The following is a 17,706-nucleotide window of genomic DNA, read 5'->3' as shown; positions in this document are numbered from 1 at the left end:
AGGAGGAATGCATCCACCCTGGGTACAATACTTGCTTATATAGGATAAAAAAAAGATCATGGGGAGATGTGCTGTGTTACAAGAGTTTGTGATAAAAGAATTAATTTTCTTAATTACTATATTTTGCAATAATCGATATTATTAACTTTAAAGCATAATTAGAAATGAGTCTGTTCTCAAGATAACAGGATATCAGGACACTCCTAAGTCTGGTTCTGTTTAGTAAACGTTATTAATTTGTTCTCTTAACCGTAAATATCTAGAAGCTGGGAATAGCTAACTCACTGGGAATGTGGCCTCATTTTCCTCGCCCTCACACAAGATGGAGTCGCTCTGGTTCGAAGCCTCTGACATAACCTTGGGCCTGTACTGTGACACAGAGGGTTTGCACTGGATAATCTCTCAAGCTCCTAGATTGCCAAGACACCAATCCACTCACAGCTCCCCAGGCTCTGCTCTCCTGTTGCCCTGCCAGACGCCCCTTCCCCTACCTTGTGCAGAGTAACCCCCTCCTGACTCAACAGGCAGCCCCTCTAGAAAACTGCCTTCCCCTCCTCCCCTGCCCGGGTACATACTGGGCGCGCGGCCCTCACTGTTGCTGTGTCTGTCCTGTCATCTGGAGGTGCACAACTACCCCATGCTTCACAGTGAAGCCTGTCGGCTGAAGGAAAGATGAACGCGCACTTTCTCTTTGTAGAGATTTCCGGAATCTCCTGAGGCCACTTTTATTGCTTCCCCTCTTTGTGAAAAAATAGGCTTGGAAATAGGTGAGGCTCGGTCACCCCCTCTGGGTGGAAGGAGAAAGCAAGTTCCGTCGTCGGTTTGGGCCGCGGCTGCAGGGAATGCCCCTGGCTGCGACCCCTGCCCCGCTCTGGGGAAAGTGATCTGCTCGAGAGTCCCCAGGACCCTGAGAACCGGTCCCCACCCAAGGCGGCGGCGGGCAATTCCGGCACCGGGGCAGACGGGATGCGCGGACCGCGTTCCCTCCGGGTTTCCCTCACGCCTCTGGAGAGCGGGAACCAACGACCTTGACCTCGGAGGAAACGGCTCTACGGAGCGATGGACGGCCCCACAGAGAGGGCGGCCGGCTCCTCCGGAAAACTTGTCCACACAAAAGGCATTCCTCAGCTTCCACCCCGAAAGGCGAGCCCTGGGTGTAGGATTACCAGCGGCGCGCGGAGCCCGGCGAGAACGTGGTGCGCCCCCAGCTCCTGCCCGCGCTCCCCGGCCTCCGTGCGCCCCGCGCGCCTCCGCTCTCGCGCCCGCTTTCCCGCGGGGAAGGGGCCACCGCCCTGCGAGGCTGGCGGCCGCCCCGTCGTCCCCAAGCTCGGGGCCGCCCTGGACTTCCATCCCGCGCCTCTGACGGCCGGGAGCACTCGCTCCCTGGGCCGCGGCTCAGGAGAGGCGGCCCCGCGGGGCTCCGGGCGGGGTGGGAGGCCGAGGCCCGGCTCCTCCAGCCCCTCCCGCTGCCCCACCTCTCCGCGCTCGGCTCCCTCTGCCCCGCGCAGGCCAGGAAGGCGCGGGCTTGGCCGCTCTTCCCCTCCACGGCAAAGCCGTGAACGGACAGCTGATGCCACTTCCTTCCCTGCCAGCGCCCTCCCTGCCCGACCCCGCTTCCCGTCCTCTCTCCAGGAGGGAGTGCGGCCCGTGGGGCGTTGCGCCGGCCGGACCCACCCGGGGCCCGGGGGCTGCCCGCAGAGCCGGGAGCTGGCCCGGCCTCGGCGCCGTCCCGGACCCCCGGTCGGCCGCGCCCCGAGGGGCGAGGCCTGCGGGCCGCACTCCCTCCGGCCCCGGATTCGGGGCTGGAAGTCCCTCCCCGAACCCAGCAGCGGGCCTGGGAGGGAGAAGGGGCTGGAGAGGGCCTGGCCTCTCCGAGGGATGGAGGGGACAGAGGCGGCGGCGGCCAAACCCGCGGGCGGCAGCCCCCAGTGAGTATAGAGGAGGCAGCGCCGGGCCGGCCGGGCGGGGGTGGCGGACCAGCGGGGCGGCGGAGCGGGGAGCCCAGGTCGCCCCGGCCACTGGGAAGCGGGCCTCCCACGGGCTCGGAGCTGGAAGGGTCGTGGGGAGGCCCGCCCTTCACGTCCATCTTCGTTTGGCCCCTCTGAGTTAGGGGAAATACATCACAGTGCTTGGGCCATAGAACCAGGCAGCTCCGAGCTGACCGATCTTCCCGAAAGCCCGTGCCCAGGGGACTCCAGTGAGAGGGTCTCATTCTTTAAGGTCTCTGGCGTGCTGTTCCAGAGTTTACCCAGCAACAATTCTTACTTTAATTTTTTGGAGCCAGGGTCTCGCTCTGTCGCCCAGGCTGGAGTGCAGTGGTGCGATCATGGCTCACTGCGACCTCGACCTCCTGGGCTCAAGCCCGGCCTCCTATGGCTTCAGCCTCCCCCAAAACAAAAAGTTATTTTAAATTAACAGAAATTGCTCATATTACATTCTAATCCCCTGTTTTCTGGATTGGACTTTAGAGGAGAAGAAGGAGATGCAAAGAGAAACTTGCTGCATTCTAGATTAACTCATAGAACAAATTATTTCTGTCCTCCTAAAGATAATCCTTAAACTTTACTGGCTTAAAACTGGTGTGACATTTCGCATTATAGGTGTATTTTGCTTTATAAAATACGTGCATTCCTGAAAGCTTGTGTATAAATTGAATTGTAATAAACGACTACAGAGAGACTTGCCATTTAAGAGAATTTTATGGTGAATCCTTGGTCAGTGTTATGAAGTGGATAACTCCTAATTTGTAGTGTATACACATAAGGATTTTTATGCACAAAGTTTACTTCAAGTGGGGCACATCCAGATGTATGATATTAAAGTTGTATTTTTCTCAGAAGGTAGAATCAATATTAAAACGCTGTGGCACGTAGATATGCATGCAACACCCTGAGTCAAACCCCTGCTCACCTTCATTCCTTGTGAAGGGGTAAACATCAGCCATGCTGCTAAGGATCTGTGCAGAGCTGGCAAGCCACCTAGCCTCTGGGGATGGAACATTATCATTTATGGAATAAGGGGAGTAGGGTTAAGTGATCACTACATGTTTTGGAAAAGGCCTGGGCTTGGAATGAGAAGCTCTGGATTCCAAATTGGGCCTCCTCTTAGCACCTGTGTATTGTAATCTGTGCCTCAGTTTCTCCATCTGTAGAAGTATATAATAAAGCCATTCTTTCTTTTCTTTTCTTTTTTTTTGGGACAGAGTCTCGCTCTATCGCCCAGGCTGGAGTGCAGTGGTGGGATCTCGGCTCACTGTAACCTCCGCCTTCTGGGTTCAACTGATTCTCCTGCCTCTGCCTCCCAAGTAGCTGGGACTACAGGCGCCTGCCGCCACGCCCAGCTAATTTTTCGTATTTTTTTTATTTTTTATTTTAATTAATTTATTTATTTTTGAGACAGAGTCTTGCTCTGTCACCCAGGCTGGAGTGCAGTGGTGCAATCTTGGCTCACTGCAACCTCTGCCTCCCGAGTTCAAGCAATTACCCTGCCTCAGCCTCCTGAGTAGCTGGGACTACAGGTGAGCAGCACTCCTGACCTCATGATCCACCCGCCTCGGACTCCCAAAGTGCTGGGGTTACAGGTGTGAGCCACCGTGCCTGGCCAATTTTTTGTATTTTTAATGGAGGAGGGGGTTTCACCATGTTGGCCAGGCTGGTCTCGAACTCCTGACCTCAAGTGATCCACCCACCTCAGCCTCCCGAAGTGCGGGGATTACAGGTGTGAGCCACCGCTCCTGGTCAATAATGCCATTCTGTTAGGGACAGGATTATTGGGGGGAGTGTGTTTGAAAGCACGTGCAGTCCCGCCTGGCATACAGCAGATGCCTGATCGGCGTTCCTGACTGGTCAAGGTCTCCCTTTGAGCTCAACCCCATGCTGTGGTCCTGTGGCTTGTGCATCAGGGGTGAGGGGTGAGGTTGGATGCAGCACCTTCTACTGGAGGTCAGATCCTGCTTGGTGTATTCCTGATGTCTATCATCCTCATTGGCTCCCCTTGGAGAGGGAAGAGCATGTTGCCTGTTAGCAGATGCTGGCATCCTCCACTGAAACTACCCTTCAGCAAAGCAAGAGGCCAGGGATTGGGAAATCACCCTGGTTTTCACTCTGGTCCACATTTGGCATAGGATTAGTTGTCCTCTGAAGCTTCATTTTGCCCATCTGTAAAATGGGGATAGAAAAACTACAACACTACTGAGACTTGGAAGAAAAAATTCAACAATAACTTATTTGCACTCTTCAATGACTTGCATTTTTTTAAAAGTGCTTTCATGTTATCTATAGCAGGGCTCCCCAACCCCCGGGCCACGAACCAATAGCGGTCCACAGACCATAGCAGTCTGTGGCCTGTTAGGAACCAGGCCGCACAGCAGGAGGTGAGTGGCAGCGAGCAAGTGAGCATTACCACCTGAGCTCTGCCTTCTGTCAGCCCAGCCAGTGGCATTAGATTTTCATAGGAGCACAAATTTTATTGTGAACTGCGCATGTGAGGGAGCTAGGGTGCAAGCTCCTTATGAGAATCTAATGCCTCATGATGTGAAGTGGAACAGTTTCATCCCAAAACCATTCCACCCCACCCCGCCCCCGATCCATGGAAAAACTGTCTTTCATGAAACCAGTCCCTCTGGTGCCAAAAAGGTTGGAGACCACTGATCTAGAGAGCATCCCCTGCTCTGTCTCCAGGTTACTTTGATCTGGACAGGACTCAACACCAAGACACTTCGGGGCCCTGGGAGGTTGTGGGGGTTAGTCCTGTGCTGGGTCTCAGCAGCTCTGTCTGTTTTCTCCTCCAGAGGGCCCAAGACAGGGAGTGGAACAGCCAGCCCCATGGAGGGGAACTCAGCTGTGGAGTGGAGTGGTCCCGAGCCACAGCTGGATAATGGACACCCCCCAAGACCCTGGCCTTGCCCTCAGGAAAACAGAACATCCAGCCCGATGGCCCCCCAGCCTCCCAGGGTATGGGGGGTACAGCTCCAAGGCCCCTCTGTGCTGGAATCCAAGGTGAGGGCTTTGAAGGAGAAGATGACAGTGGCCAAACAGGGAGTGAGTCCCTGCCCTGCTTCCCACGAGTGGTCATCCCCCAAGAAACCCCAATGCAGACGAGGCAAGGCAGGGGGAGCCGGGACTCCATCAGAGGAGTCTTTCCTGCCAGGTGCTGTGGTGGCTTCTCATACCCAAAACCTGCCTGATGCGCAGCTGGACGGCAGCATCAATGAGGAGGAACCCACCAGGGACGGGGGCCCCAGGCTTCCCGGGCCGCCTGCCCCTGGACGTGAGTACTGCAACAGGGGGAGCCCGTGGCCTCCAGAAGCCGAATGGACACTTCCTGACCATGAGAGAGGTCCGCTGCTGGGGCCCAGCTCTTTGCAACAGAGCCCCATCCATGGAGTTACTCCCGGACGGCCTGGCGGTCCTGGTCATTGTAACAAAATCATCCACATTCCCAGCCCAAGGACAGGAAGGTCCTACCCTTTTCCAGATGGCGTGGTCACAGAGGCAGATCTGGATAGCACATCCCTGACCTCCGAGGAGGACTTTGTCCCCAGGACAGCCCTGCTGGGTGAGCGCTGGAGAGCTGGAGACCTGGAGGCTCTGGGCGCTGGGAGCAGTGTCTTGTCCCTGTCTGATCGGGTGGAGAGAAACCGCCTGTTGCTGCAGGAGATGCTCAACGTTTCTGGGCAGAGCCCCCGCAAGGTGGGAACCCCCGCCTGGACTCCATCCTGGGACACAGCTGGACCAGGTGAAGCTCACTGTGTAGGTCCAGGTGGTGGGGGGAGCAGGAGGGAATCCAGAGGGAGGAAAAGGGGATGAGGGGGTCCCACAGAGGGAGTAGGGCAGGAAAGGAGGGAGAGCCTGACAGTTGCCTGTCACCAAAATCATCAGGATGGCCTCTTATTCTTGGCTGTGACATAGATTCTTTGCAGCCTCACAGGCAGCCTGTCTGCTGAAGCTCCCCATGACCCTGCAGACCAATGGGAGGCCACCTTGTGTTCTTGGGGTTAGAGGCCACTATGGTGTCTTCCTTGCAGCTTGGATTCCTTTCCGGAGTGGCTTTTTGCCTCTCCCTCCAGTGACATGCCCTCACCCTCAGTGAGGGCCCTCTGGTGGGGCAAGCAGACAGGAACCCGTTCCTAAAAGGAGGCTGGGCATTCTAGCAGCTGGGCTGAGCTCAGACGGTAGCACCAATGGGATGTACAAGTGTCCAAACCCGAGAGGACAGCCTCTTTCCCCTCCTGCCTTCTCATTCCAAAATCTCACAAGCTCATTCATCACCGCATGCCTGAGCCCAGGCATGTGGTCCTCTCAGCATCACCGCAGCACAGCCCAGGCATGTGCTCCCTGTCTCGAGCAGTCATCGTGACAGGCTCGGCCTCCAATCTTCAGGCAAGGTGTTGGATTTATCTGGGAAGTAAGTTGCTTCTGGAGAAACCCTTCTCCTCAGTGTTCACTAAGTGGCAGCTGAGAGCACTGTTTCTGTCTCTGTCCTGATGTCTGCTTCTGTTCTGGATCCTAGAGCGACCAGTGGGGGATGTGGACTGGGCCTTGCAGGACTCCGGCCAGAACAGGTAAGAGCTCAGAGCCCACATTTTCTCTCCCTCCCTCCTCACCATGGTCCCTCTATTTACTCAGCATCAGGACAGTAAGAGACCTCCCAAAGTGAGAGGGCAGGCAGACTCCTGCACCAGCAGACCAGTGGACATCATCATCCCTGAGACCCTGCAGAAATTGCCAGTAACCCCCACCGCCATATCCCCCAGGCTGGTGCCTCCCTGCTACTTGAGCAAAACCACCAGGGAACAAAGCACATTGCTAACTACCTGCTCCATGTCCATGGAGCCATTTCCCTTGCCCAGGCCTCTTTATCTTTAAAGTTGGGGAAATAGCATCTGTCTGGTTCACTTCACAGGACCATTGTGAGGCCGAGGTGAGATCATGGTTGTGAAAATCATTGGGGAAAATGTACAAAGCCTTACCCCAATTCCGTTCCCAGTCAAGAGGTTGTGCTGGGATCATGTCAAAGATTTCACCTCCAACCTTACCATGCTATCCCACGGCCTTCGCTCCAGCCCCTCCACCAAATATTTTGGGGAAGCTGGACCCACCGAGGTGTAGCGGGGGAATTGGGGCTGCCTGTCTTTCATGGTCAGTGTCCTGAGCCAGGCAGGGTGAGAAAAGTACACTCAAGGTGGGAGTGGGGCCATCTGCAGGCCTGACTGCAGCTGGCGCCTGCACAGAGGTTGAACCCAGCCTCAGTCTTTGCCGGGCTCCTGGTCCACAAGGCTGAGAGGTCCTGGAGCTCTCGTTTCCACAGCTGTCTGGTGATGTCAGCCTCTGTGAGGTCTTGTGGTTTCTGCGGAGGGCAGAGGTCGACACGGTTGCTGCTCCGGTGTAAGGCGGCTCCTGCACAAATCCCATTCAGTTAGAACCACCTCCAGAAAACGTGAACGGACCTCTGTCTTAGTCTGTTTGGGCTGCTGTAACAAAAAGCCTATAGAGGCTGGGTGGCTTACTATCAGAAATTTATTGCTCACAGTTCTGGAGGCTGTGAGGTCCAGGATCAAGGCACGAGCAGATTCAGTGTCTGGTGAGGGCTGCTGGTGGTTGATTCATAGATGGTGCCTTCTTGCTGTGCCCTCAGGTGGAGGAAGGGGCAAGGCAGCCCTCTGGGGCCTCTTAGAAGGGCACTAATCTCATTCATGAGGGCCGTGCCCCATGACATACTCACCTCCCAAAGCTCCACCTCCTAACACCCTCACACTGGGGATATGGTTTCAACCTAGGAATCTTGGGGAGACACAAACGCTGAGTCCACCGTAGTCCCCCACCCCCGCACCTGCCTTAACCAAGCGAGGGCAGCCCAGGTTCATGTGATTGGGCTTCTGCTTGCCTAAGGGCCTGATGGAGAGGGGGATGTCTGGCTCCTTCGTCCTTTGCTATTTATGATTTGGAATCACAGTTGCCGCCCCTTCCGCCAGGAATCTCTTCCCCCACCTACCTGGCTGCTGTTTCCAGGCCCTCCTCTGGTCCCCAGCTGGCCCTGCCACAGTGTTGAGGAGCGTGACTACAGAAAGGCCCGTGGGCCTCAGCCGGCTCTGCTCCCCTGTCTGCCCCCTGTTCAAGTCGCCTTCTGTCTTTTTCCCTCTTTCTGTGCGGAGCCCTGGAGGAGAGGGCTGGGGCAGATGCCCTCTGCTGCAGAGGTGGTGCCGCCTCTGCCTGCAGCTGCCCCCACCCCCTGCACACTTCCTCCCTCGATGAGGGAAGGGCCCTGTGGGGAGATGCAACCACTGGGGATTCTGCTCAGTGGTCACTGCTGAAGGGAGAAGCCAAAGCTCCTGACAGCCCGTTGGATACTAAGGAATAAGGCCCCCTCGTTTTCAAGGAGGAGACCTCAACCGTGGGGGAAGGAAGGACTTTCCCTTAGTGCTATGAGGAGATGGTATTTGTGTAGAATCCTCAGGACTGGGGTTTCTAGGCCATCGTTTAACCTGCCAGGCCCCCAGCAGCCATGGGCTGCATTTCAGAGTTCAGGCAGGGTGTGCGCACCTGTGTACTGTATGGTGTGTGCCTGTGTGTGTGGAGAGAGAGAGAAGGTCTCTTAGTGAGTTTTAGGACCCTGTTCAAAGACTGTTAACAAAATTTCCCCTTAGAGTGCCTGGCGATCAGGGCAAAGAGTGTTGTGGGGAAACACGCATTGTTTGGGAGTCATTCCGAGTACCTTGCTGGCCTCGCTTGGCGCTCTGCAGTGAGGTCCCTGCTGAGTAGACGCCCAGGCTGTAGGGCCATGTCTTGAAGCCCCTCAGATAGGATTCCCTGCCTGGCTCTATCCCCAAGTCTCCTGGGCAGACATTAAAGGTGGTCCCCAAGACCCTGCAGGGCTCCCTCTCTCCCCGGAGCAGGATGGAGTGATTGATGTTACTTCGTATCAATGAACTCCCCAAGAGACCTCTGGAGTAAGGCATGCTTCCCTCGGCTCTATGCCCCGGGAGTGCCACTCGAAGCCAGGGTCCTGGGGCTTAGTGTCTGTTCTAAGGGGCTTAGGGCTTTGGGGAGAGAATGCTGAGGCTGTAGCAGACCATTTGATGGCCACCCCGAAGGGGGCCCCAGGACATCAGTCAGGACGTGCTCTGGCAGGAGGAAAGCGTAAGACCTCACTCATAAGGTCATGAGCCCCTTGGATCTTCTGAGGGTTTGAGGTCCTGCTTCACATTCAGTCAAGTATTGCAATCAAATAACCATTACAACCAAGTTAACCCAGCATGCATCTGATGGTGTCCGTAATGGTTACTGCTCTGCAGGCAATGGGACGAGGAGCTCATGACGTGATGGTGACAGCAGAGCTCAACACAGCAGGCAGGCTGGGGCGGGCTGGGGGTGGGCTGGGGGCAGGCTCGGGGCAGGCTGGGGCTGGCCTGGCTTGTGTGGGGCAGTCACCAGGAGTCAGCCTGGGAGGCAATGACCCAGGACCTTAAAGGCTAAGGGTCAGATGCAGAGGAGACCCCCGGCCCCCGACCTCAGGGTTGTCCCCCCTCTAATGAGGGGCAAGAGAAGGCTCAGTTGCAGAGGACTGGAGCCTCCCAGTGGCAGGCAAAAGCCCATGCCAGCAGCTGCCATTTTTGAGCTCTTATTATGTGGCAAGAGCTATGCTAAGTGCTGTTCCTTCTTTCCCATTTTATCCTAATAACAAATTTTATTTTTCATGCACGTTCGTGTGAAGAGACCACCAAATAGGCTTTGTGTGAGCAACAAGGCTGTTTATTTCACCTGGGTGCAGGCGGGCTGAGTCCGAAAAGAGAGTCAGTGAAGGGAGATGGGGTGGGGCCGTTTTATAGGATTTGGGTGGGTAGAGGAAAATTACAATCAAAGGGGGTTTTTCTCTTACAGGCAGGGGCAGAGGTCACAAGGTGCTCAGTGGGGGAGATTTTGAGCCAGGAGAAGGAATTTCACAAGGTAATGTCATCAAGTAAGGCAGGAACCGGCCATTTTCACTTCTTTTGTGATTCTTCACTTGCTTCAGGCCATCTGGACGTAAACGTGCAGGTCACAGGGGATACGATGGCTTAGCTTGGGCTCAGAGGCCTGACAGTATTTATTGTTCCTGTTTCACTGACAGAGAGACCTCTCTGAGGGGGAGTTAAGTGACGTGCCCAGGATCCTCCAGCTGCCAAGTATTGGAGCCAGATTTCACACTCAGGGCTGCTGGCCCCAAGGGCTGTGCTGTCACCATCCTGCGGCACTGCCACAAGCCGCCCTGTCCCTGCCCCCACAGGCCACCCCTTGGGCTAGGGATCTGGGGGTCTCCTTCCCCTCCCAGCCTGCTCTGTTCTCAGGTGTGGGCAAAGAAGGGCAGGTGATGGACTCCATGGGATACGCTTATTTTTCTCCTAGGTCACTATTAGGATGATTCAGGAAATGGGGTTTGGATTTTGGGGGAGAGGATGAGGTGAGACTTTGGGCCTCACAGAGGGCAAAGGGGATCTGTGCCTGGAAGGACTCATAAGAGAAATGGGAGGACATTGAAATAGGGGGCTGCGCTCAGGCTGTCTCTCTACCAGCTCTGGCCCCTTCCCTTCCTTGAGCCTCTGAGAGATATACTGCGAACACAGATTGCCTTAGGATCCCAGTAACCCAGCGCAAGTGAAAGGGTGTGACAGTGAGGAGCACAGCAATCAGGGCAACGCTGGCTCCAGACCCCGCACCAAATCCACTTCGGAGGCTCAGGAGCCCGCGCCAGGGCCCCCGGCCCGAGGCCGGAGGCCTCCTCGGCCGTCTCCATGGAGGCGGTGCTTCTGCGTGGCCCAGGCACACCCTGGTGCAAATCAGGACCTTCTGTGTGTGTGTGATTTGGGAGGCCCAAGGTCCTGAGTGTGTCTGCAGGGGCTTTAGTTACTGGTTGCTGCGGGGAGAAGGGAGCAGAGAAGGTCTCGGTTTTGTTTTATGTGTGCTGTAGTGATGAGGGAAGCACAGGGAACATCCTAGGTTGTTTATTTTCCCCTCATCCCTGTGGTGGAGTTGTGCCCCTGTGGGGATCCACAAGCCCAGTCCCTGGTGTACACACCCTTCAGGAAACCCCTGTGAGTGATCGTGGACCAAAACACTTCACACAGGCCGGGGGAGGGGGGAAGGGGAGGGCGGGTCCCGATCTTCAGGCCCCTGCTGGGATTCCTGGGGGGTAAAAACTCCCTCCCCTCAAGCAGTTTCTAGACTCTAAGTTAAAGACAGGCAGCCCTAAAGAATTTCAGGGGCTTGGCCTGTGGTTCAAGTGGTCAGGCCCTCAGCTGTGAGAAAAATCTCAGGCTTTTAAAGCTTAATATGTTAATTAGCATTTTTGGAAACTGAGATAGGAAAAAACCAAAATGTTTTTCCTACTTTCACACACTCAACACAGCACAGAGCACTTCACCTCGAGCCACCAGAGCGTGTGCAGATGTTTCCCACACGCCAAGCAGTTCTCCGGCTGCCACTCAGTTCTGACGCTGCCTACCTGTAGATAGGATCAGGCCCCACAGGTTGAGGGCTCAGTTCCACAAGACCGCGCCCACTTCAGATGCCAATCGCAAGTCCCAGGTTGTGACCTGCACTTCGGACCAACCAGCTATAAATCGGGGTTCCCACTGTTTCTTCCTTGGGTTTAATTTTACAGGATGGCTCACAGAATGCAAGGAAACACTTTACTTGCATTTACCCATTTCTTATGAAGAATGTTATAAAAGACACGAACAGCCATGTGAGGAGAGGCATGGGGCAAGGTATGGGAGATGGGGCACCAACCCCCAGAAACCTTCACAAGCCCAGCTGTCCCGAGGCTGTCCTGCCAGTCCTTTGGGTGTTTGTGGAGGCCTCATTATTTAGGCATGATTGATTACATCATTGGCCACTGCGAGTCAGCTCAAACTTCAGCCCCTCTCCCCTGACAGAGGTTAGGAGGTGGGGCTTAATGTTCCAACCCTCAAAATGATTGGTGTTTCTGGTGACCAGCCCACATCCTGAAGCTATCTGGGGACCCTCAGCCACCAGCCATCTCATTACCATACAAAAGACACTGCTCATTCCTGAGATTCCAAGGGTTTAGGAGCTGTGTGCCAGGCGCCAGGAGAGGGGACCAAATCCGCATTTATTAGATCACAGAAGCACAGAGCTCGCCTGCGAGCCAGCCACTGGGTGTGATCCAGTGCAATTTCACATGGAACTGGCCACTTTTGCTCTTACTGTGCCCTGCACCGGCTGCAGCCATAGCTGGCACTGGTGTATCTCCTCCCTGAGCTCCTTGGGGCAAGAACTGTGCTGTTCTTGTCTCCAGGCCCCAGTGCCTGCAAGTGTGTGCGGGGAAAAGGCTCTCAGAAACGTCTGGCAGAGGCACGTAGTAAAGAGTGTGAGTAAGGGCTCAGCAAGGAGGCATGGGGAGTCCCGGCTGAGTGCGGGAGAAGAGGCATCTGGCACCACCCCAGCATGCCCAGGGCTGTAGAGGTGCCTGAGAACACCCCAGGGCACGGGTGTAACCAAGAACGGAAGAACGGCTGAGCCCCTGCCTGTCCTTACCAACCCCCTAGCTCCCATCCTGCCCCACTGATATACACGCACAAAGGAAAGCCCCCTTACCACTCCCAGCCCCACCGAGACTAAAGCAAAAGAAAAAATTAAATGTAACCACTCAACAGTGTTTTCGGATACTTAACACGCTCCCAGTGTCTGACCCTGGGTGGAGAAGGAAGCCCTACCACAAACCCAGTGCCACCTGGAGCCTCCAGATACCCTGTCCCATGCTGCATCATTGCCACACCCACATACACCACACATGAAAATCTCATGATGGTCCCAATCTTTACCAATCAAGGAGCTTGAGAAAGTCCATTTACCCAAGGCAATTCATCTGGTGGGAGCTAGTCTGAAATTCTAGGAAAGGAAGCCCTCTCCTCTGCCTGCCAGAGTTGAACAGGCCACTGGTCCCCCATCTGAGGGCATCTAAGACACCTGCCTCCTCTGTGGCCACCCAGGTCCCACACCTGAGGCCAAGAGGTTCTCACCAAAGGGGCAGCCCAAAGCCTCCTTCTGGGGCTCAGCAGGGAATCTGTTCATCTTCAGGAAGGCAGGGGCAGGGTGGCTCTGCTCTCCTCAGAAGTCAGCGTCTTAGGCGTGCACTGCAGGCCTCCACACAGATCCTTTCGAAGGTGTTGAAGGAGGTGGGTTCCCCAGCTGCCATTCCTAAAGACTCCCACTCCTCCTTCTCCATTGGCAGGAGGGCCTTGACTGTCTGGGAGTCAGCTTTCCTCCACTACCAATCGGCCACCTCCTGTTTTCTATCCTGTGGAAGCCACCTTTTCCATGGAGCCCTGTCAAGGGCTTTTCAAAGTCCAGAGCAAAGCCACCAGGTCCCCTCCAGCTACAAGATGGTGTTTGTCATTTCAAACATGCCTTCCCCTTGCTGACGACAAGGTGATCTCTTCACAGGTGACTTTAGTACATGTTCGGGGATTCCATCCTTTGCTTAGTAAGGGGGTGAGCGTAATTTAACAAAACAATGGTGCTAATGATAATAATAATATAAATGCTAACATTTATGGACTCTTACCAAGTGCCCAGCTCTGTGCTAATCTCTTTTAAAGGAGTCACTCTCACTTAACAACTGAGCCCTTATTTAGCAGATAGGGAAACTGAGGCTCAACTCCTAGGTAACCTGCCAGGGTGACACAGCTAGGAAGTGGCTGTCTAGGGATTAGAACCCCAGGCAGGCTGCCCCCAAGCCACACACTTCCCCACCACTCTAGGCTGTGTCCTGTCCATGTCCTGCAGACCTGGGAAGAAGGGACCTGTGCAAGCAAGCATGACAGTCTGAGACTAGGTCCCTGCCCTCATGGAGCACATGACCCAGAATCAGTTCCAGGTGCCTTTTCCACTTCCCTCGTTCAGAAAATTGCACACAGAATCACAGTAGGAGAGCTCTATCCGTGGTCATCAGAAAGCTTTCAAATACGCAAACATGGAACAAATGCTAAGCAGAAAAGTTTCTCCATGTTCTGTACACTCCATATTCTCCCTCTACTGGGTGCATCCTGGAATCTGGGAAGCGGCAGATCCCTCTACATTCCCAATTATTTCCCCGTCCATGTACCTGAGTCGAAAGGGTTAAACACAGACTCGCTAAGCTTATTATTTTAATCCAGGATTATGATGGCTGCAGAAGGCCACTCTGTCCCCTTGACCTCCTTGGCTAGGAGAGCAATGGTGGTTCTCCTGCCCCAGCTGGCTGGAGGGAGAGCAAAGCCATAGCTAAGCCCGTCCCTCCACCAGGAAACTGGCCGAGATGGGAGTGCCCAGAGCAGGAGGGGACCACATGCTGCCCTTTGTCCTTGTGAACCAGTCGAGGACACAGGTGGCTGGAGGGGTGGGGGAAGGGCCAGCATACTCTAGTGGAACTCTAGTTTTCCCCAACAGTGAGCTCTTTATAGGCTCTGCCACTCGGTCAGGGCCAAACATCTGTGGTGGGAACTCCCCCAGGGGGTGCCTCAAAATCCGACACCCGACCTTATGGCATATCAAACTATGTGGCCAAAGATCTGGGCTCACAGGGTAGCACTGTGAGTCCTCTCCCCTCTCCAGCCCCCACTGCTTGCAGATGGGGAAACTGAGGCCCAGGGAGGAAAAGCACTCAGCCACTTTATTCCTATGCTCCACCCTCTGAGCTAATGAGCTCCAGAAGTGCAGGCTTTCAAGACAGTGGCAAAAAGCCATCTCTTCTTAGGCGGGAATTGCCTCTGCCTGGCCATGGCACTGACCACCCCATCCCTTCTAGGAATTTTCCAGAGCAACTCTGGGAGCTGGGAGGTGGGCAGTGAGATGGGACAGACTCAGCACCCACCCCATTTTGCCTGCTTGCTCCCTGCCTCAGAGAAAGACCACCTTCCCTCCACAGGGCTGGTCAGGCCCTCACTTCACCAGGATGCACGTTGACCTTGGCTGCAGTCTGTGAAGGTGACTGCCACTCCTCCATGCTCAGTGTGGTACTGCATGGATGCCTCCAGGCGCCTAAAAAGCCCTGCTTTTCTAATCAGTGGAGAACCAGCTTTGTCTGCCAGGAACTGAAGCAAGACAGCTGATGAGAAAAAAAAAAAAAAAGTAACAGCTCCAAGAGGAGGGAGCAGAAAGGAAATAGCAAAGCTGGAAAATGGCTTTAAAACCTGGGGGTAAGGCTGATCCTGGCAGCATCTGGCCAGCTGCCTGGGGGCCCTCCTGCCTGCCCACCAGGTCTTGTGACAAATGCCCTCTGACAGCCGCGGAACCACAGCTGTCACCGGAAGGCTCCGAGTGTGCGGGCTGGCAGCCAGAGGCCCACGGCTGCAGGGGCGCCTCTCTGGGCTGGTAACCTCATTATCTCTGCTGTTGGAGCAGGAGCCCCAGGGAGCACAGCTGCTCTCTGCCGCCTTGGAGGAGCTGTCTGCTCAGGAAGCAGTGCAGAGGGAGGCCTCTCTTGCCAAAGGAGGCTTCACGGGGCAGCAGGCCTGGAGATTCGCTTTCACATCACTCCAGTAAAGCCCTCCTTGTTCCAAAGCCATGCCTGGGCCCTGCCAGGGTTCACAGACACAGATGGTGCTTTTCTTCTAGCAGTCTCCTCCTGCTCCCCAGCAGCCCCAAAGCAGGGTTTGATGCAAATAGTGAGAAGAAAAAGAAAAGGAAACAAGAAAAGAAATCATAGTCTGCCCAGAGTTTGTCCAAGGAAGCCTTCCTTGGAGGCCTCAGAGCTGTGCCATTTCCACTTACATCTCTGTCACCCAGGAAACTGCCTGGTCCCTTCCCCCAGTCAGGACCAGGCCCCCTTTTCCACGTGGAAAAGGGGTGGGGTCAGGGGCTGCGGGTCTGAGATCAGGACCTGCTGGAGCCCTGTGGACCCTCACTGTTGAGGACAGCCCAGCATATGTGATGGCGAGGACAGGGGCAGCCAGTGGGGATGATGAAGTTACCCCAAAGAGCGTGTCTGCCCCTAGCCACAAACATCCTCTGCCTGCCCTGAGACCCAAGGCAGGAGAGGACAGAGGGTGCGGAACGATGCTGGAGGCAGTGGGCTGGCTGTCGTGTGCTCTGTTCAGCTTGCAATTGATGTTCGACCTTGAACAATGTGCCAGCGTTCTTCTCTGCTCTGGACGCCCTCATCTGTCAAGTGGAGAGAACACCTGCCCTCGGCCTGCCTGGCTGGGGAGAGCAAGCTCCATGGAGAACAACGTCTTGTCAGTGGGAGACTGTGGGTCGCTGTTATAGCTGTAATCCAGCGCGGGCTGTATGTCACTGGCTGAGAGCTTTGAAAACGGACTGCTGTCATTTTCTGCCACTCCGGACTGGCCAGGGAGGCAGCACATCTGGTAGGGGGTGGGGGCTGGTGGAGGACTCTTATTATTATGAAAATCAAGCCATTTGCTGGCTTGGTTTGGGTCCAGCTTAATTTCTCTCAGCCCTGAGCCTGTGAGCCCTGAGCTGGTGCCTGATGGTTTTGGATTGGGACTAAGGCAAGAAAACACCAGGATTTATAAAAATGCCATTCCCCCAAAGGGTCCAATCTATGCTGGACAGAGCCCTGATTCTTTGCATCTGCAGTGGGCACTAGTGTGGTGCTGTGTGTGGGTGCAGAGACAGGAGAGAGAGGTGATGCGTGGAGAGACCATCTGTTTGGGCACAGGCCCAGCCCAACAACCCCAGGCCCTTTCTCCCTCCTCCTCCCAGATAGCTCCTGCTGTCTGCCTGGGGAAGGAACAATAGAATAATCTGGAGACTCTCCTACCCTTTCTAGATCCTCTTGAGGTCTCTGCCTCCAGTGCCTGAGCAGATGTCCAAGGCCGAGCCAGCTCCCCAGCACCCATCCAGAGCCACGCAGGGCCATTTCCCAGCCCCAGGCCCCAGGCCCCAGGCCCCCAGGCTGGGTTCCCTGTGCTGAGTGCTAGAGGAGGAAGGCTGCACATGCAGGGCTTTTTCTGGCAGAGCCAGTGCTTGACACTGCTAAAGCCCTCCTAATCCGCGTTATTTTCTTCTAATCCCTCTCCCACCACCCTGGCCTGTGTGCCACCCTGCAGGACCGTTGGTCCCAAGCCGGAGCCTGTGCTGAGCCCCAGGCATGAGGAAGCCACGCATCTGCTGCAGCGTGCCCGCATGAAGGCCAGGACCCGGCCCCTCCGTGCCAGCCATGACATCGTGCCCACCATTACCCAGGGCAGCCGGTGAGTGGGACCTGGGCGAGGCTAGCCTGGGAGGGCCATAGCAGGGAAGAGTCAGCAGTGGGAAGAAGTGGGATCTAGCCAAATGCTGCTGCTCGCTCCTTGTGTGTGTGTGTGTGTGTGTGTGTGTGTGTGTGTGTTTTCCATATAAGGCTCTTGCTTTGATCATTTAGTCAGTCAACACACCTCAGTGCCTCAGTCAGGCACTGAGATACAAAGATGAATGAAACATGATCTGGATCCCTGGGGGGATGGAGGTCACAGTCTCCAGGGAGAGAGGCAAACAGATATTCAATTATGTGGGCTGTGGTGTAAGAGAGGAAAAGTGTGTGTGCTGAACTGGAAACTGTTAACTCCACCTGGAAAGGACAGGTGAGGCTCTTGAGAGAAGGCGACTTCTCAGCTGAGGCTTGACGGAAGTATAGCTATGCACTGGGTAGATGAGAGAGGCAAGGGTAAGCATCCTGGGGATGGAAACTGAGCAGAAGTGCTGTGCTCAGGAGTTCAGCCAGGCT

General features: G+C 55.3%; 1 protein-coding gene across 2 annotated transcripts in view; it reads left to right on the top strand.

Moving 5' to 3' along the window:
* Nucleotides 1-1,488: 1,488 nt before the first annotated feature.
* Nucleotides 1,489-17,706, top strand: part of KIAA1614 (KIAA1614 ortholog) — a 39,014-nt gene continuing 22,796 nt past the window's right edge. Inside the window, exons 1-4 of one of the 2 annotated variants that reach the window (XM_024239634.3) lie at nucleotides 1,489-1,928; nucleotides 4,790-5,736; nucleotides 6,511-6,562; nucleotides 17,051-17,194. In XM_024239634.3, coding sequence (XP_024095402.2) covers nucleotides 1,879-1,928; nucleotides 4,790-5,736; nucleotides 6,511-6,562; nucleotides 17,051-17,194 — 1,193 coding nt within the window. In that variant the 5' untranslated portion in view covers nucleotides 1,489-1,878. The remainder of the gene's footprint in view (nucleotides 1,929-4,789; nucleotides 5,737-6,510; nucleotides 6,563-17,050; nucleotides 17,195-17,706) is intronic. The other variant, XM_024239636.3, reaches the window with a different exon arrangement.

Source organism: Pongo abelii, chromosome 1 (assembly GCF_028885655.2).
Source record: "Pongo abelii isolate AG06213 chromosome 1, NHGRI_mPonAbe1-v2.0_pri, whole genome shotgun sequence".
Taxonomy (NCBI): Eukaryota; Metazoa; Chordata; class Mammalia; order Primates; family Hominidae; genus Pongo; species Pongo abelii.
The sequence above is the reverse complement of the archived record's forward strand: the minus strand, read 5'-3'. Positions and strand labels throughout refer to the sequence as shown.